Source organism: Cebidichthys violaceus, unplaced genomic scaffold (assembly GCF_023349555.1).
Source record: "Cebidichthys violaceus isolate CVI_PGR_0920_01 unplaced genomic scaffold, fCebVio1.0.p SCAF_4, whole genome shotgun sequence".
NCBI lineage: Eukaryota > Metazoa > Chordata > Actinopteri > Perciformes > Stichaeidae > Cebidichthys > Cebidichthys violaceus.
The window spans coordinates 5,086,873-5,107,913 of record NW_027176594.1 but is presented as its reverse complement, the minus strand read 5'-3'; the positions used below and the strand labels follow the sequence as shown (position 1 = coordinate 5,107,913).

At 41.3% G+C, this 21,041-nt stretch overlaps 1 protein-coding gene across 6 annotated transcripts in view; it reads right to left on the bottom strand.

The window, feature by feature from the left end:
• Window positions 1–1,125: 1,125 nt before the first annotated feature.
• Window positions 1,126–21,041, bottom strand: part of gab1 (GRB2-associated binding protein 1) — a 50,737-nt gene continuing 30,821 nt past the window's right edge. The window contains exons 3-14 of one of the 6 annotated variants that reach the window (XM_068726632.1): window positions 18,743–18,871; window positions 18,080–18,245; window positions 14,780–14,999; window positions 14,508–14,600; window positions 13,399–14,084; window positions 11,395–11,489; window positions 10,088–10,388; window positions 7,512–7,604; window positions 6,075–6,168; window positions 5,327–5,450; window positions 3,074–3,202; window positions 1,126–2,975 (exon numbers count right to left, since the gene is read on the bottom strand). In XM_068726632.1, coding sequence (XP_068582733.1) covers window positions 2,817–2,975; window positions 3,074–3,202; window positions 5,327–5,450; window positions 6,075–6,168; window positions 7,512–7,604; window positions 10,088–10,388; window positions 11,395–11,489; window positions 13,399–14,084; window positions 14,508–14,600; window positions 14,780–14,999; window positions 18,080–18,245; window positions 18,743–18,871 — 2,289 coding nt within the window. In that variant the 3' untranslated portion in view covers window positions 1,126–2,816. Of the gene's footprint in view, window positions 2,976–3,073; window positions 3,203–4,308; window positions 4,385–5,326; window positions 5,451–6,074; window positions 6,169–7,511; window positions 7,605–10,087; window positions 10,389–11,394; window positions 11,490–13,398; window positions 14,085–14,507; window positions 14,601–14,779; window positions 15,000–18,079; window positions 18,246–18,742; window positions 18,872–21,041 lie in introns of those variants that run through there. The other 5 variants (XM_068726633.1, XM_068726635.1, XM_068726634.1 and 2 more) reach the window with 5 other exon arrangements.

Below are 21,041 nucleotides of genomic sequence, written 5' to 3'. Positions count from 1 at the left end.
CTTTCTAGATACCGTTGATGTTGTATTGTAATGTCACCTCTCACTGTGGTGGGATTTAGGATGTTAGGTCTCCAAAAGAATTGTCCCTCAGAAAACGTTATTGCTTTCTTAAAATTGTAAATTAATAAGTCATTTGAAAAATAAAAAAAAAAAACGAGACCACGATAATGGCGATTCAGTTACTGTCTCATGTTTTACATTGGAGACTTCAATATTTACGTTGGCTAACTTACGTTTTGAGTCAAGTAGTGAGTTCAAATTAAATAATGAGATAAACTAACGCTAACGCTTTACGTCAACGTGTGTTAACACGACTTACCTCTGTTATGAAGACATTTTCTGAAGCTTCTGTGCAAGTAGAACCCAAAAATAATCCCATCGCTGCTTTAAGTAACTCAACTATAAAGAGTTTAATTAAACCCGCTTTGGAGGTTAGGAGTTGGCCCCTTTTCCTCGTAGTGAACAAAGATGGCAACCGGAGGTGACATAAAAATGTCTTGTACTCTTTGATCTTGTAACATATTAAAAATGTGTAGACATTATATAACTACTAAGTCTACCTGAATATAGCACATTTAGCAAATTTGCCTTAACTTTATATTTTCAGATCATATCTAAAACATATTGGGCTTGACTCGTGCAAAAGGATTATGGATCACTTCCATGCTGCCACCTTCATTTGGTTTAAGAAGTCAAAAACGCAACTCGAGTACTTTAGTTCAAGCTGGATATACATTTTTACGGAAACTAGAAATGCATAAATTGAAGAGGTGTTAGGTTTACTTGTTAGGCGATTGAACAAATAATAATTCTGATGATATGGTCATAGTTAAAGGCTATAATTTCTCAGAATGTCTAGGACATTTTCTTGAAAAACTACTCTATATACAACTTTTAGATAAAACTTTTAAATTCTTAGCGATCTAGTTGCAAGCTTGTGGGCATGTGGAATGGTATTATCGGTTTTGCAATATGAATGGGATTGAAAAGACAACCAAAATAAAACACTCACCACGCACAGGACATAAACTTACTTTAACATTGGATTTCTATTTCTTCAAATTCTCTTTTCCATTTTGACTTTCTTATCATCATGGAAATCATATTGAAGAAAGACAACACATGCATAAGAGGTTGGATTTTATTTAGTCCACTTTCAAAATTTACATTTTCTGTCGAGATTCATTAAAAAAGATAAAGCATCATCAGCTTTGCAGTCCGTATCACAAAAAGACTGCAAGAAGGAAAGAGTGAAGTAGAATGAAGATGACTTAGTAGGCACATTTTTCAAATGATACATGTTAATCTAATTGATGGCAAAATATGTACAGCAATGATTTTATCTTGTGGTAGCACATGCTTGGGACTTCTGAGTCAGAGTTCACAGGTTAGTAAAGCACAGATTTATGCAGACAAAGACGTTTTCACCGTCTAATAAAAGATGCATCAAGTTGACTACATGAGGCAGTCGATTTCCCAAAACTGTATGCCAGTTCAATTTGAAATAAATTAAACCTTAGATAAGAGAGGAATGAGGAATATCAATGAACTTGTGAAACTAACTGACCGGCGCTCGTCAAACTAAGCATTTTAACAGACTTTAGCAAATGAATCAAGAATACTGAGCTAAAAGTGGACAAGACATCCACCCGATGAAATAACTTGAGAAATAAATTAGAAATGGTTAGTTGTATTTATAAGTACCTGATTTGCTCTCTCTAGCCTAAGTTTGATACCTTTGCATAACTTATAGAAAACCTGTCACTTTCTTTTAAAAACTCACAGTAATTCATTCATTTATCACAAGTCCTGATACCACCTAAGACCGGCACAGGATTCTACCCTGCAGAATCCACATACCCTCGAGTTAAACACGCTGGATATTCCATACAAATAAAGGACACTTTTCCTGTTTATATACATAACACTTTTGTACAGTCTTTGCACTTCCATTATAACAGATTGAAGCATCTCCACGTACAAAGTAAATGGAAATCAAATCATGTTCAGTGGATAAAACCTTGAGTGAATCCAAAGCTTAAATTGAGCACTTGGTTACATGTAAAATGAACAAGTTCAACTGCCTTTGCATTGAAAAAAAGAAAAAGAAGAAAAGTCATAAAACTAATTCTGTCGTACTGGGTTATCTTGGAGATCAGGTTTGAAGTTTGCCATGGACACAGTTCAGGGTGAGTTTCAGTCATCCACACTCACTTGGTAAAAAATTTGTAAAACTGACCTGTGACCAGTGCCCATGGAAACTTCACTCCACTCAAACAGGGGAAACTGAAAAATCAACTCTGTTAACCAGCTATGCTAAGTAGTAGAGTGTTGCATTGATAAAGTATTTTGATCGTGTTATCAAGTGATTCAACTTATACTTCAAAACATTAAACAGCATTATAATATAAGGAAATGTTAACTGTGGATCCGCCCACCAGCCATTGAAAGGTGAACAACAGAACAAAAAAAAACTCCAATCCAATATAGGAGGCAGTGAATGTTCAAAGTTTGTGGGTCTGCTTAAGTCAAACCCCGAAGACAAGTCCAGTCATTCCACCTGCTTTCATACCGCATACAGCTTATTCCTGGCTCATACCACTTCCTACGACTGTACACACAGTGCTGTCCTAGGCCTAACAGCAGTGTAAACTAAACAGTTGAGTGGCTATGAAGCTCCACTACACATTAAGGATCTTGCTGAGGTGGAAGGTGACAGCTGGACCGTCCCAAAGCACACACCAGAGCCTACACTAGTGTAAAAGGCCCGACAGTTTGGGGGTTTGGAGGGTGGGTTGGCGGTTGGGACAACAGGGTCACTTGGGTCCCTTGGAAGGGGTGTCTGTCTCTGTGGATTGGCGGCCATCGTTCCAGGCCTCCCGTGTGCTCTTAAGGGCCTGTGTCCGTTGCTGGTCCACAACCACGTAGTCAACGCGCTCGTCTGAAACTGCCATTCCAGTTCCATTGCTTTTAACCTGAGTAAAGAAAACACAAAAAAAAGGTTGGTCTTGAAGTTCCTTTAAAATGACTTGTGAACACACAGCTCGGGATGCGAGGGCTGATTAATTCCTACCTTCCTAGGTGGGGTAGACTTGCCGGAGTCAAGATCCAAATCCAGGTACTCCACCTGTTTGTCTCCCTTCTGCATCATCATAGGGCTGCTCCCACCATCCGCAGTCATGGGGGCACCAAGCTTCATGATCTACATAAGCCAGAAAAGGACGCTTTTATTGACTGAATAGGAACACTGAGTCAGTGTCAGTGAAGCAAACTCATACTTCAATACAATCTGGCATTGTCACAATAACTGATAGTGGTTTGCTAAGATTGCAAGAGATTGACTGATTTGATTTCCCAAAAGGTTGGTACTTTCACAAAGAATGTCCTGCGAGCCCAAACTACATTCAAGCCCAACATCAGGTCTGATGGTTTGTGGACCGGAACATTTAAAGGATGAAAACATGGAGAATTAACCCAAAATGTGTGTGTACAATTAGTCAACATAATCAGTCCATGTACTAATTGTCAAAATTGGAGCAGTGATTAACAGCACTACTTAGATGAAGCTGATCATCGTTTCGTTCTAAGAATAGATTTGTTTAATCAGTGAACATCTTTTCATCTCGCCGGTCCGATCAAACAGGCACCAGACCGCCAAAGTTTGTCCGCTGAAGCGTGGGTACATCATTCCACTGACACAGCCAACAACAAAAAGGGCAGCAGACCGACAAGCCAAAACCCCAGTTGCTTCAAAGCTGTCCAATGAGATACAAATGACTGAGCAAAGCGTCTCAGAATTTAACATTTGAATTTCAATTCTGAAAGGGTGTTTGCACTTTGTTCAGATTGCAAAGTTTATGTTATTGTTTATGAGTTTATTATGCTTTCCCTATTTTAAATTGAATAAAGTAGTGGCGGGTCAGTGACATCACTTTATGTTTACAGCAAATTCCAGATAAGGAGAAAGAGCTTCAGTGTGAAGTTAAGTTATTGTGACAACACTAAGTTACATGTTGGACCTATAGGTAGTGTTAATTTCTAACTACAAGTTGGGGTGGTGTTATTAGAACTAAGATGGTGACAAAACTAGTGCATACTACCATCACATTTCACATCTATAAATCACTGCACTGCAGACTGTGTATCCAAGCCACAGTTCCTAGCTGGTGTTGGGGAGTGATAAAAGCACAGCAAAGTATGCACTACGGACTTGCTGAATGTCTGATCAAATGATAACACTTCAAACTGGTAACCCCTGGTGTTCTGACAGAGCAGGCCATGCACGTCTAACCTGGCAACCCTGCTCACCTCCTCTATGATGTCAAGTTCCTCCACCTCCCTCTTTACAGGGGTGATGGGGACTGTGCAGTAGAAGGACTCCTCTCTACACAGAGTGAGAAGGAAGCAGTGACAAAAGGAAAGAAGAAACAGCAGATGGTCAAGAACAAAATGCGGGGAAAAAAGAAAATGAATGAAGCCAGAGCCTGGTGAAGCCAAAGAAATGAAGAACTAGGGAGAAAGAAATTAACATGAGCGATGAAAGAACAGGAAGTCAGCAGACAATATCAAAGCAAATGTTGGAAAAAGTTAAATTGTTACAGCAAGAAAAACAGGAAAATTATTCACCTAATACCCAAACTGTAAGAGAAAGAAACCCCAATGACAGAAATGTCATCCTATCAATGTATGGCTGATGTGCCCAATATTATTATATTATTCCGCAGGCATCACAGAAAAGACTTCTCATTTTGATGCCATTTAAGCCAATGCCCAGATAACAAAAAGCGATCTTTTAAACTACAGTAAGGGTACTTATTTGACCAAAAAAGCATTTTTTTTAAATTCAAGAACACAATACCTGAAAAGCAGAAGAACAAAATAGAGAATAAAGAAAGCTGAGCTGCAGAACAAGAAGAAATTGCAAAGAAAAGAGTTGAAGTGGCGAGGAGTCCATCTGCAGCAACCAGTTATTTGTCCACACTAACGTATGCCTTAGAGGAGCGAGAACTGGAAATGGGCTTTCTCATATGTTCTGTGCAACAATCACAGCTTCAAATTCTAGGTTGCATGGTGTTCAACCCTGAACACTTTGCCTGCCCCGTACATACATACTCTCTACTGTATTTATGGTGCATCTGTAGTGAAAACTGTCTTTGTAAATTTCATATAGAACAATGATTTCAAATATTTTCAACAAACCACAAAAACACACATCACAATAAGACATTTAGCACATTTTTCTGTAGCTGTGATTATCTGCGATTTGAGATTAGAAAACAATAATCATGCAACTTCTTATATCAGAGGATAGTTGTGTGTTACATACTGGTTCATCTGTGGACTTATTAGAGACCATGGCTACATAATTCTCATCACAGTCTTCGGAGTCAGTGCTGGAGGCCGTACTATGCACTGACGCGGGTCTCGTTGGCATTGGAAACCTAGAAAGACTGAGCAGCATTCACAATGTTTACAGACCGACTTCCAGACAAGTGAAGTCTCTGGTGAGCACAGGATATAATACAGACATAACAGCCACAGCTATGACCCACTGCAGCCAGACGAGTCCCTGCAGCACAAAAGCACAGGAATAGACCTAATACAGGACAATAAACTGCATTCAGTGTAATGTAGCTCTGAGGCAAATCCCAGACCAGTGTGTATGAGCAGTGCTACTTTGGTCACAAGGTGACTACAGTAATGCATGAAGTGTTAGTGCCTACTTATTTAGTTAATTGTATCCACTACAAAAGGGAATGTTCATGCCAAATCATATTTTTACTTTAAAAAAAGAAAACTGCATTTTGTGTGTGTAATGTAAAAACAGTTAATGCCCACTGTTTCCGCAACATCGGCTGCTTAAGTTCAGTCCATTGGAGAAGAAGCGCAGCAATTTATTTTTATTGCCCCTAGCTTTTTTTTTTTTTTTAAAGCACGACTAATAAGAAGGGAAGCTTTTTTTTTTATTTATTTTTTTTAAACAGGCTAAGGAAACAGAGTGGCGTGAACATGCCCTTAGTTGTTAGCAAAATGCAGAACTATGAAAAATGCTGCAGATCATTTCAGATACTTACTCCCGAGCGAATGAGCGTGTGACGGGCGAGCGGACGGGCGTAGAGGGCTCCTCCCATTCTGGCAGTGGTTTGATCTCAAGTGGAGCTGGTCTTCCTAAAGCAAAGTACACAAAACAGTCAGCTACTGCTCAAGAAACATACTATAACTACACTTATGTAAGACTGGGAAAGGTCAACGACTGGAATGTTGTAAACACTGTGAAATAAAGTAACCTATATGTTCCTAATTATACATTTTAATAGTTTTAAAACATAAAAGTATTACTAATGCAGATCAAGTCTGGAACAAATGACTGCATAATGAATGTAGATGTAAACAAACTTTTATTTGAAAAAGAAATGATAATTTATCAGTACTCTACTTTTTCTAAACAATTACAAACAGCTAAAAATCAGATCTAAAAAACAACCAAAAATTAAAATGTATGCCATTTAAATAGCAATTCTCTTTGGTATCATTTATTGCTCTACAAATTACAAATAAATTAATAAATAAATTATATTCAGCAGCATTTCCCGCCCATTTATTCCTTAAAGTTCTCATCACAGGCGGATCTTGTCTGCTGCACACGGTGGTGAGACCTTTGCAGCAAGAAAACAACAATTGTCGCAAGTGTGACGACATCAAATGTGTGAAACATAGTTTGAACCAATTTCCTCCCTTTAAGAAGGTGAAAAACAATACAAACTGAAAACAATTGAGCAATTGTACAATGCAAAATTGTGTGCAATGTTGTGTGCAAGGTGTCAGACTAAAAACACTGTAAACTACATACTTGCTAGTACAAGCTGCACGTACACAAGCAGAAGAGATCATCTATCTGAGTCTCTCTTTTATTAGATGATATCATTGTTTAATTTCCTCTTGAAGAGCCTTCTACTACTTTCCGGAGCCATGTGACTGTTCTTGTGACAATAATTCTGTTGCGGCTGCTACATCTGAATGTGTGCTTTGGAAGGACAACATATTAAATAAAAAAAACACAAAAAGAAATGTTTCGTAAGAGAATTGTTAGTCAGTCAGTCATTTTGTTTGACTGCATGTAAGTAGTCACATCAGAGGGAGAAGACAGTTAGTGTAAGGTGGTAGTAACAGTGTATTCTGAGAGGCATGCTGTGACTCCAATCCACCGTGTATGAAGTGCACACTCAGTCCCCTCCTGCTGGGATTTAAAATAAGACTGGATTAGTGCAACAGCTCTGACACCCATGTTTTATTCTTAAACCTATTTGGGCAGCTCTGGATGGATGTGCTCATCGCAGCCAGCAGATATTAAAAAGGTACGGTGTAATCGAGTCTGGTTTGCACACAGTTTCTTACAAGAGACATCCGACAGAACACGACATGCAAAGAGTCGAGATGAAGTAGAGTGTGAGAGAGGTCAAGGAATGGAAAGTTTTCAGATACACAATGGCAGTTCAGTGTGGAGTACCTACCCTTGCGTCGTCCCCTCGGGAATTCACCTACGGTTTGAGAGTCGGTTCGCTCTAAACCGACACCTTTTGCTCTTATTATTTTAGGACTCTGACCTGATTGGTGAAAGAAGACTTTGCTTATTATAAAATCTTTGGTGATCACAACAGTTAAGCCCTACTGTAACAACCGTCCTGCCATGCAAAGCAAAAGACGAGACTTTGCCCAACAACAAAACGACACCCTCGCGTACATTTTAAAATCACTTTTTTTTTTGTGCAGCACAGTTTTCAAGAGGATGATTGTCATGACAACAGCGGGACCCATACGGCCCAACATGCACCTCACTCCATGCACCACGGCTTCCCACACAAAGACTGACATCACAGCTGTGCATGCACGACGAGCTGTGTATAAGCACGGAGAAATGACGTCACGGTAACAAGACACATACTGGAGCTCCTTCTACATTACCACACTTATCACAACATTGTGCTGCAGTGCCGACAAGAGCAAAAAAACAAACAAATGTGCCACAATCTCAAAGTGAGACAATTCATTTCAGTTGAACATATCAGTGTGAATGAAGTAAAAGCCGTTTGCTGGCCTTGACCACAGATGTCAAAGCCCTCGCAACATACGGCTGAGACAAACCGAAGCAGAGAGAGAAGCGAACAGAAGAGGAACATGGCTGCTAGTGAGTTGAATTAGTCCACAGTACAGAGGAATTTTGTATGGCTCACGGTGAATAAAGACATGAATAATATCCAAGGTAAAAATCAATAGATGTAAAATGTTTTTACTCTCTACTTTAAACACAAATTAGAGAATAAATATCTAAACATCTAATACTTTTCTTCAGTTTAAGTCTGAATTTAAGTCACACTTTAAATACTCAAAAAAACATCTGGCAAATAGATTTGTGTACATTTTTGGAATGATCCGTGCTGAATTCTTATTTTCTACTACAAAATACAGCTGCAAGCCGATCGAAGTTTCCTAAATCCAAGATCCACATAGCCGAACATTTTGTACTGGCAGCGGTGGGACTGAGGGTTACATCTAAACCGTAATAAAAATCTATATTTGTTTTGTAACTTTCAAATGATCAACTGCAAAGTGCTTTCCACAAAAATGAAAATACATCGACAAGATGCCATCAGAAGAGGAGGGTTTTTGAGATGTTTTTAACACTGAACAAAAAATAGCAGTAGATACACTTCTGTCTCTCAGTTCTCCTAATAACACAAAAAGCCACGGTGAAGACAGTTAAATAAGATGATAAGATGAATAGTGGTAGAAGTACATTTAATTGTCAACAAAGAAAAAGGAAAAATCTTGGTCGCTTGACAATAGCAATGAGAGGAAGTGATAGACAGCAGGAAAAACTACAAATGACAGGGCCAAAACTACAAAAGAGACTTTTTACTGCCATACCTTTCTGGAAATTATGGATCAAAAGCTACAGGCCTAAATATGAATTATACTGACATCCCCAGAATTCTGTACCAATAGTTACACATTTCTAAAGACTGAATGTAATATGCGAGTCGATTGGGCAAACAGTTTTGTCGAAGAGCTGCCGAAAATTGAAAATGTTCCTCTGCTAACTAGAGTTTATATATTCTGGAATAAACTGTGTCCAACACAATGCATAACTAGTGCCAAAACAATCACAAATGAACAATGTCGTATTACTGTTTGACAATGTTTATCTATGTTTCATGAGCACTGAAGATTTACAGTTATGGTTTGGAGAAATTGAAATCTTTTTATAACTTTTAGTCATGGCAATGATGCATGCCAAATTTGGAGACGCCTGATTCAGAGGTCACAGGACAAAAGGATTCCCCGCTGGGGAACTGTAAACCTCTACAACGCGTCCTACTTTTCTTCAGCGACATTGACAGCCGTGGCTTTTGGTTTGCCTACGTGATGACTCCCCGTCTCCCTGACGTCCCTCTGTTCCCTTTCTCTCTTTGCCCATTACTCAGCCTTTCAATCTGCCCAGATTGTAAATTCCCTTGCTATTAGGTCTTTCATCAAAGAGCTCCATTCAGATGAAGGGAACAAAGGGGATTGAGGTGACCACTCCGGGCTTCGGTCACTCCGTGGCACAGGGACCGGCCCCCCTCCAAAACGGTCTACAGGCCTCTTGAGCTCCGGACAAAAGTGCTTTTGACAAGGAGCTTACTGTTGGATGTAAGAGGATGTAGCAGGCACTAAACTAATTTATCAAGAGGTGAAATAAGCTGGTCAAGGACAGGCACAGAAGAAGACGATGGTATTTAACACACCAGAGAAACCAAGAGAGACTAAATTAATAGACATATTTGTCTGCAATGGCAACTGAAGTACGATGAAGAAAGACACTGTTTTGAGAATGGTTGGAAATGATTAAATGTTGTGCAGATGGCTTTATGACCATGAGCCAGCACTGTGAGAATAGCAGCCGAGTGTGAGACATGGTCAGTTGTTGCATTAGTGAATACTGAACATACTGAAGCAACAATACACTCCTACACACATCAACCCCCTCAGCAAGAACTTCTACACAAAAAAAACGCTACACGTGCATGCACACCTGTTGTCCTCTCACCTTTGCGATCAGGTTTGAGATTTCGGTCCACAGGCGGGGGCTGGCAGTCGCTGAGCATTGGCCTGCGTGGCGGGGTCTTGGGACTGGAGCGGAAGCCCATGTGAGCGGGCGGGGGGACCTGTTTTCCCAGGGAGGAGAACTCCATGGTGCCTGGGGTCATGGGCACATAGTTCGGTTCGTGCACCGGCTCCGACAGACTGCCCGAGTGATGGTGCGACGGTGAGTTGGCACTCATGGGGACGTAGTTCTGGTCTACCTCTTCTGTGGACTGGCTGCCCACTGGCATCATTCCTTTATTTTTCTGAGGGGGACAAGGCACACAAACATGTTCACAAACAAAGGACAATCACAGTTGGTATGTGCCAAAAGCATAGAGAGAAAACTCTTGGTTGTAGCAGAAAATCAATCTAGGATCAACTCAAAGAGATACTAAACCCATACAGGCTGGTAGGTTTTTTTTATACTAGTCAGAATACATTACATTACACCACCAAGATATAGAGAAATGAATGCAGCAGCAGATAACACCGGCTCTATCATGAAGCAAAGCTGCTTGCGGGATCGCTAAAGACTTATCATCAGCTAAGTCACAACCGAAAGAGAAATAATGAACAAATGTCAATACGCACATAGTAAGTGTTGCCGACTGCTATCATGTTAAATTCAATGAACGTCTTTGTATAACACCAGCAGTCGAATTAGAAACTGCTGCAGTACGTCTGGTATCTCTTTTCCACGTTATGTTACTTCAATCCGCAATAAAGTGAACTGATGTCATTTTCTTTGCAAACATCACAGCTGAACAGGAGCCAATTAATCACTTAATTCTTTTGTCGAATTATTCTCTATCACACCAGACTGTAGTCATTGTTTCACCTCTGCATTTCACTTGCATACAATAATGTACGAATGCCAAAAAAAAAGAAAAGTTAGCAGTACAACTTATAAACTGCCTTTAGCAGGCTTGCTTATGAAGTAGGGCAGCAATGAAGGAAAACAGAAAACCGTAATACACGTCGACAGCTTCCTCTAACACATCAGGACTAATCTCTGCCCCACAACTCAGAATAGCATCATGGGAGCAGAGATAGGAATACAGCATTTGCAGTATGAACAGCTGAGGAAAGTCCAAACTTTATTGTAAGCAGAAAAGTTGCATTTTCTCAGTGCATATTTGAAAATGTTATGTCTCTACTAACAATTACGATTGTAAAAACAGCCAAATTCATAATTCAAGAACTTGAAAAGCAAATGTGTTCCACAGAATTGTGAGTTAATAAACCAGTGAACCTTGGAACAACACTTACAAAGTAGCTGTTGAAGCTTTCATTGAAGTCAAATGAACAGCTTTTCTCAGAGGGGAATGATCGGGGAATGTCGTAGCAGTCCTGGGATCCAAAATCTGAAAACAAATAAAAACAAATAAAATGACCAAAATATATGCGTCCATTCAATATACTGTAACTTTAACAAATTCGATCTTTAACCGTCAATGATGTCATCAGTACATGAAGAGCACTGCGCATAATGTTTCTCCATATCAAAGCCAAATGCTGAATTTTTAGCCCATTTATGCTACAGCATAATCCCAACGACACACACAATAGAGGCCTTATTAAAATACAGTACGCGTTTCCATGACACTGGAAAGACTATTGTTCAGCGGGACAGAGCTCAGTAGCTATACAGTATGTAATGACTCGACTGTGTAGCAGAGTAATATTGCTTTTTGCATTCTCATTAGGCGCTAATGCAGTCGCTAATGCATTTCACTTACGGCCACAAGAACCACAGCAGTGCTAGGAACAGCTTGTGAGGCAAATGAGAGTGTCAGCTTAGTGGTGTGGTGGGGGGATAATTGCAATGACAAATGTCATTTATTTGAAATATTGTAATTGCCCCCAAATAAGAAAAATGTAAAGTTCCAAATTGGTCGGATGTCCTGTTTAAATAATTCAACCACTCAATGGTCCTTTACAGCGTATTTGCACCCTGGCCTGTTTATTTGTCATCAGGATGCAGCGCAGAATGAAACCCTTCAACACAGTCTGGTGGTGGGTGAAATATTCTCAACAGCCTCAACTCCATTCAACGTGAACTCACACAACTCCTCCTCTGATGAGCCTGATATCCACTGTCCACAGCTTTTACAAGCGATTCGCGCAGGTTAGGCTGACAAACCGAGTTTCAGCGTCTCTTGAGTTTACAATCATTTTGTAAACAATTATTTTGCCACTAATACTTCTGTAATGACATTTGTCACCACAAGAGGGAGGAGTGCGTGGAAGGATATATTATGTTGTGTCCATACTTACTTCATAATTGTGTCTCTTCTAGTCAGACAGTTGTGTTCTATCTATTTTAAGCCTTTCTACAAAGGATGCTGTGCATTGATTTAAAATCGCTGCTATAAATGTAACACTTTTTTTTCTAATTATACTAATATCATTACAAAATGCATCGCTTGCCTACACAGAATATCTAATTTGTCCGATTTTAGTGGAATCTTCTCTTGATTTGATGCACAGTGGAAGTGATGATGGCGCACATAAATTGCTGTTGTGTTACATGGACTTGTAAACCCCTACTTAAATAGATAATGCATCACATGTATGGTGTCTAGTCAGATTTAGAGGACAGCACCAATGCTCCTGGAGGTTAGTGAAGGTAAAGTACAGTACATGTACAACAAAGAAGGTCCTGCTGATGACTAGCCAAAGATATCTTTAGTTTCAGTGATGCAACAGAGGGGATGCACTATGAAGATCATTCCTATATGTATATTGCCTGCATTTTAATGTTTGAGCCGAGTATCATAACCGATATATATATATTTTGCACAAATCAAGTTACTTAATCGTCAAGACCCTTAAAAGTCAAGGCCTTTAATCACCACGACATCTGCAGAAAACTCTCTGCTCTGTGTTCAGGTCTGATAAGCTCTTGATAATTTGAATGCATTGTGAACAGAACAGAGGAGTAAGGGCCAAAATAGGGATTGAAGGTAGAAGGAAACCTGCCAAGAGCTCCGGTGGTGTCATCCATCAACAGAATGTAAAAAGAATACCAAATGCCCACATAAAAGTTGTGCAAAAGCCATATATGGTTGATAATTATCACTGCACTTAAAAGGTTAAGATGTTATGGAGGAAAGTGGCTTTGTCAATGTGTGAGTCCTATCGAACATAACATTTAATTAAAATATTTTAAGCCCATAAAGCATAACGTTTACTTTCATAGTGGTTTTCCAAAGCATAGGAAATCTCTACTCCAACAACAGAAGAAAAAAAAAAACTCTCCCTGACACAAACCTTTGCGGAGGCGCGAACAGTCCACAGTGCCAATAGTGTTGCTGCGTAAAGCCTTATTCCCAGCGCTAGTAGGCACACAGTAGTTTCCGTCCGTCTCGGACGCTGAGCGAGGCACGAAATAGGTGTCCGTAGGTGAGCGCTCAGCTGGGGGTGGCGGGGGTCCTGAGGTGGAACTGAGCGAAGGCTTGGGTGGTCTGGGAGGGGGTACTGCATCTCCCCCGCCCTCAGAGCCTCCCACACCTGTCGACGCTGACAAAGTGCGGGGCACCTGGTAGGTACAGTTTGCGCCAGGTGCAGGTGGAATATCGTAACTGATGGAAAGGTTGCGCATCTGCGACTCCATTGAGGGCTTCCGTGACGGCGTGTTGAAGACGTAGAGCTCGGAGGCGTCCCCGCTGTCCGGGTGGGCCACGGGGGAGGAGGCCGACTTTGGGAGCAGCACAGTGTCCTGGGAGTAGCTGCGAGGGAGGTGGTACAGGCCGGCGTCTGTCGATAGAGAGGCACAACGGGATGGAGGCGAGTCGTAGATGGAAGAGGCGGAGGCGGGGGCCGGGTGCTGTGGGAAGAAGCCGTTGTGCGAGGTGTGTTTAGCTGAGGAGGTGGAGGAGGTGGGCGTGCGATGAGAGGGGAGGTTGTCATTCAGGTCCGTCTCTGAAGAGGTAGACTTGGAACACTCAGCATGAGCTCTAAGGAGACAATATACAAATACACCAGAGAATTAAATACCCACAATTGATTTTGGCAAGCAGAGAAATCCACTCAGTCAAGGTAAGCCTTCACAGCACTGTCTGCAAGCCACGGTTAGTAACACAACGATATAAACAGACATCTAGTCACTAATCTCAGCACCTCTAGCTACATTAGCATCTTTTCTCAGAAGATGTCGGGTGAATGCTGTTTTCAACATGCAGGCAACAAAAAGTGTTAGGTAGAGGACAACTCAGTCTGTTCTGATCTACAAGGATCAGACAAATCCAGCTCCAATATTCATCTACAGAAGCCATGTAAATCTACAGTGTTGCTGTTGATCCGTCTTGTTGTTTTTTTTAATACACGTGTAGCACTCCACACACAAGCAGGCAGTTCCAGCTGGATGGCTGGCCACTCACAGACTAGCCTGAAGAGGAAGAGTCTTGCTCTCACACTCCTCCAGGAGCAAATACTGCTGGTCTCCCTCCAATGGAGAGTGACGCTGCACTGAGCTACACGCCACACAGCAGAGACAAGGACGAGAGTGGCAGTGCAGATGAAAATGTACGAAAAGAAGAAATGGGTTGCAAAAATATACAGCGAGAAGCTTATATCACTGTGTAGCACTCCGGCAAAGTGAATACGGAGACTCATACGTATGATAAGCGCACGTTGACGCAAACAAACTCACCTGTTGGGTTCAGGCTTTTTGCTCTCACAGTTGACGAGCCACAGGTAGTCCTGGGGCTCCTCTGAACTGGACTGAGAGTCCAGGTGTCGCACGTTGACCGGCTGGTATGGAGGGGGCACACTGGACAGCATCGCTGCTGGACCGGCGATATGTGCCGGGTGTGGTGGGGTGTCCACTACCAGGCCTCCGATGGCTGACTGGTGAGCAGCTTTTGCTGCCTCTACAGGAAAGAAACAAGAAGGCTGGGGTTAATTCCTCTCAGGTCTGTTTATGTAGTGTCTTCTTTAGTATAGCAAACTACCAAAAAAAATTAAAATACACGTTTTTTGACAGATGACTATAGAGGAGGTAGGCCAGTGCCACTGAATTGACGATCACAGAAGAACTTATAAAATTTAATGGAATCCGGCTTTAACATTCAGGGGTTGTATTTTGAACAGCAAAGGCCACTAATGAACGAACTGCATTATTCTTTGGACTGTAATCAAGCGATTAAATTAATGTCAAAGATGAGATGCCATCCAGATCTGTCAGACGCGGCTCAGCGGATGTCTATGAATGGCTGTTCAGGCTTACATGTTATTCAGTGGCTCTGCAGTTATTAATGAGGGCAGCACAAGGCACACATTAGAATATCACATTCATTCTATGTAAGGCATCAGGTTGACGGAAGTCTGAAGGATCCACCAGTTCTTCTATTTACTTTAGCTGGACTTTCTTTGGATGTATTTCAATAAATCCAGCTGTCATATTGGGCCGATATATTTCATAGACATCTCATACTGAATTTACTACATTTGTTTTGGTCCTATTATAAGCATAATGCTGGACAATAACCACTTTGTTGCACTTTTTGTTAACCTATGGCTCCAACTGAACCCTCAGTCGTCCATGGAAGCCGGGCCCGGCTCCTACTCCGGATCTGTAAAGCCCACTGAGTCAGTGCGGGCGATGTTGATGACTGATGATATTAAGCAGAAAGTAAACAGTAAGCTGTGTTTGCCGATGTCAACCGGCTGAGTAAACTTGGACCCAAGCTGTTTCCTAGCAACCCAATTCCACACCGACACTACATCAACTTTACACCTCTATAATATCTGAACCTGAGCGGCCGATGTGTGTAGACTCAACAACTCAAGGACAAATCTCAGATATCTCTTTAGAATAGCTCAACCGAAAATCAACAAGCCACAAGAATCCAAAAACCTCACTTCCTTCTTGGGTGGAAAATGACAGGGAGCAATCAAACCTTTTCAAAATAAAGCGCGCTGTCCAACTTTAGGGAAAGGACATGATATAGGTGTGACATGCGTGATATTTGTGCGACAACATTCCTTTAATAACACTGTCACTGACAGCTAATATCAAGTTAAAGTACACTCCAGTCATCACTGTGAATGTACGTAAAAAAACCAAAAACATCATGAATTAGTATTTTCATCCTTCTTTTCACGTCCCGACACACACATATACGCATGAAACCCACTTAGAAGCACCATTTGTTGGTGAACAGCCTGAATACGGTGGTTGCCTTCAGAATCCCACACAGTCCTTCTCAGACAGCATTTCCTCAAGGTCTCTGCTTTGTCACACAAATACCAGAGTCCTTTTCAAACCCTTCTGCTCGAGCTGATTGTTACACTGCACGGAGAGCCAAGATGGCTGATGCGTATGCTCGGTGAAATAGTATATCTGTATTCATTCCGCATCTTTCTACTTTTTCACAGTTCTCCTCCCACTCTCTTCTATAACCGACATGGTTTTCTCTTACACAAGGAAGGTCCCCTCTTTCTCTCCTTTTAAAAGTAAACTTCTCTCATCAACGTGCATCATTTGCTCCTCTGCTATTCCCCCCCCCCCCCCCCCTTCCTGTTTGTTTGTTGAAGCTGTGAAGTGCTGATTCATACAGGAAAAGGGGAAAATCCCCTCTGCTCATACTCATCTTTACCTCCTCCACTGTTTCTCAGAACACTCCTAATGTTCCCTCCTCTAATATCAGGCCAGCCATGAAGCACTCTAGCGTGGCCACACATGACAGAACGCTGAGTCGGGTCTCACATGCAGAGGAGTGAGAGCGAGCACCAAAGGGAGAGCCAAGAACATTCTTTTGTAACAAGAACTGTGAGGAGGGCTATCTGCGAGGAGTTTTGTCTTTAGACCCACTTTCTCCTTGAATGGACTCACTGTTTGTTTGCACATTAGGGTTTTAACAGCCAGTTTCAATAACTGTGTTGAAGAGTGTTATTGGGCTCGCCCTGCGACACTCTGTAACAGACGTGGGGGCATAGTCTCAACGCTTGTGGAGAAGATGACTTCGGAGCAGCATAATCAGTGACTCGGTTGGCAGGTTTGAAATGTACATTCTTCTCCTAAAAAGACTCCTGAGTGGTGTGATATGTCAGACAGAGAATTAGTTCTCGTCACATTCAAATGCTGACATGTTTAGTTGAGGAGGAGGAGAGGGTGGGGGACAATAGAAGACTGAGATGCAAATAGCAAAGCTTGCAATTAGGCTCGAAGACAGAGGACAGAGAGGGAAACAAGAGAACGCAAAACGAGAGACAATGAGAACCAGATAAGAGGGAGAGAACCAAAGAGGGGCAGTGAGACCGAGAGGCACACAATGATTTGATTATACAGTATTGGTGACGAGGGTAACGTGAAATTTAACACAACACATGGATCAACACATGGATCATTAGACCTCTGCTGAGAACTATTCTGAATAGAGGCCTTCTGGCACATTCAGCTAGTTCACCTAACTCCTTGAGAGAGAGAGAGAGAGAGAGAGAGAGAGAGAGAGAGAGAGAGAGAGAGAGAGAGAGAGAGAGATATTTAAGAGGTAAAACAGTGGCATGAAATAAGAGAGACCAATCAAATGTACAGTAATTAACTTGTGCACCAATATGGTATTGTTAAGAGTCTAGAAATGTACTTGCTGACTGTTGGGGATGAAGCTGCTACACAGCAATTCAGCTTTTCCTTTATTTATGAACATACATTATACAAGGTGTTTAAAAAAGACTGTTGGTGGATGAGAAGAGCAATACTGTATTAAAACACACAATCATTACTGTGGAGTGACAAGTGAGGTCAATAATATAGCTTTTAAGTTTCTGTTTTTTACATATGTGTCATATGTCATAGTGTCATAGTCAGGTGGTTATATATATGGTTGACAGATTGCTCCGAGGATCTCAGAGGATGGACGTTTCCTGTTTGGTATTTTATCATTTTATCAATAAATTAGTCAACAACAAAATGATAATGTGTGGTTAACTATCTAATGTCAATGCTTACCGTCATCAGTGGGGTTAAAACCACAGATGTCGCAGATGCAGCGAACCCACTTATTCATCTCTTCTTCGGTGTCAGCCACCAGGTAGAAGACACGGTCGATGGTCTTGATGTCGAATATGAAGCTGTTCTCCAGGTCCTTCTTGTTGAACGTCAGCCCAGCATCCACCTGTTGCGGTAACAAACAAGTCCATCAGTCACGAACAAACATATTAACAGATATATAAATAAAGTAATGATTTACAGCCAACGAATAAGAAACATGTATAGATAAATAGTACAGCTGGAATAAATGGCCCTTCCAAACTCAGTGTAAACCACCAAACATTCAAAATGTTATTATTTTATATTGTTATTGACATCTATATTCAAATAAGGAAATACATTATTGTATTTTTATTTAAATACTTGGGAAGTTAAAGAGGTCAATATTCCCTCTCAAATATCTATTGTATATTGCTGTGAAAACAGCTGATTAAGTTGGGTGTTTTAAATATTTTTAAGGTTTTTTTTATTCACGGCTTATATTAGAAATCGCCTCCCTATGATGTAAAGTAAAACCAGGCACAGACTGTGATTGGTCAAAATTGGACTACATTTAAATTAAGAATGAATCATAGATTCAGACTTTTGAGACTGCAGGCTGACAATATAGAGGAACCATACCTGCTCACACAAGTTGAGATCAATCACGCGGATGGGCTTCTTGGCATGGTCATTCTTGTAGTACTCCAATATGTCTGGGTCGCCCGTCAGACGGCCACTGCGAAGAACAAACCACCGCTTCTTCCATGCCTGCAGAGAGAAACGAGGCCAAAGGTTATATGTGTGTTCTCACAATGACTGCTCCATTCTTGCCCGACCGCTGGCCAAATGCTTTATTTTTCCAGTTTAGCCAATGTGTCCGAGCATAGCTTGTGTCTCTGTGTGCATTCTCCACCAGCTGCACTGCCCTCGCTGAAGAACACTCAAGGCCAGAGGAAAGAGGCCCGCAACCAGAAATATGTGTCTGGGATGACCAGAACAAAAGACACATAGTTTGGCCTCACACCATGATTGGGGTGAATAACCAAAAGAGAAACAGGCTAGTGGGTATGTTCTTTCAAATGGGATTTGTTGTCTGTGATGAAAAAAAGGTACCACTAAGCAGGGAAAGAGAGTTTAACTTCAGGCAAAGCAGCAAAAAAGCAATCAGATGAGATCTACGACTTCATTTTGGGTACATAAATAAAGGACAGTTTATTAATGAAATCCTTATCCTAAAGTGCATTAAAGAGATAGACAATAAGACCCTTCTTATCTGGGACAATTTATTAAATCAGTGATTCATTACTGAATTATTAAAAAAGGCCCACTGTGCCACTGAAATTCAAAATACAGAGCTAATTAAATCATGGCAGAAAAAAACTAATCATAAAGCTTGAGAACTTGTTTACATATCACGCGTTGTTGTTGTTGTTGTTGTTGTTGTTTGAAAGATGTAGGTCAGTGAGAGTGAGAAGCCTCTTCAGCCCTTCAAAAGCAAATATGACGCCACATTGTTGTTTCTAGATTGCGTTTTCCACCTCATGGTGCTTGTAGTAATATTTAGAAAACATATCCAGCAGTGATTCATATACAGTAAAGAGACTGTATATACTGATATGCAGACTCAAGAGGGTCATGAACTCTCAATTTTGCAGAGTCATTGGAGTTTAGGCTGCATGTTTTGTTTTATGGCTCAAAATATGCTCTCCACAAAATACTAGCAAAAGTTGTCTGAGCATATTTGCTGGATTGTATCATAAGAATAAGAGAGTCATCCAAAAATGATTCACTCCCCTTTGTTGCTTAAGCTAGGCAAACTATGGATGGACTCACCAACCGAATACTGTAGTACTCGACCAGAAATCAAATAACTGATCGAATACCAGAAACTTTTCCAGTGCCGTTTGAAATGTTAGTAAATGATAGACAAAGAACACAAACAAGCAGCACAGAGATCAGAAAGATCAGGAAGCAACCGAGTGTGAGGAATGCGAACTAAACCTTTTTTGTTATTGTTTTGGGGTACGATTTTGTCCATATTAACAATGCCGTGCATGTGGGGTTTTTTTCATCCCTTAGCTGTTTTTCCAACCACAGGGTTTCCTTTGTTAGAGGGCCAAGCCCCTGACTGAGACAGCATGATGAGCATCAGACCTTTCCCTCCACAAACAGGATGAAGAAACAACTTGAGGATCTGAAAAAGCGCCTTGCTTTTAAACTGCAGGCACACGGACATACAGGAATCACAGGGACAAAAACATGAAATCTCACACACACACACACACACACACACACACACACACACACACACACACACACACACACACACACACACACACACACACACACACACACACACACAGTCACATATAAAAAGAAAACTCTACTCACATCCCACACTGACATATTGCGCACACACGTGCAGCACATGTTTCAGACAGTGTAGTTCAAAAGGACAGCGTTATATAATGGCAAACACACCCACATAGTCCAAATGAGGCTGAAACCTAGTAAACAGAGGCAGGCCTCCTTAAATACCAAATTTAACCGTAAAAGCTGAAGTGAATGTGCTAAAACAACAGTGATGTGTCTGTGTTGGGTTGGTCGCACAAAGGCGGTGGGTGTGGAGAGGGAACCTCTCTCTCTGGCACATGACAAAGCAATCTTGGGTCAAGTTACCCTGCGGGGAACAGAAGGACCGAGAGCTTGGGTTACAGCGAGGCCAGGCCCGCCCAGCGTGAGAAGTTGACAACTGGGGAAGTTATGCTGAAGACAAGAGGCAAGTGAGACCTGTTTAATCACACTGCCTCACAGTCATCGAGGAGGAGTTCCTTTCATGAGAATTCATGAGAAAACAACCAGTTACTTACAGTTAAGAGACAAGAACCAAACAGAGGCCGACATAAGATACACACACTATGCTGATGCCTCCCAATAC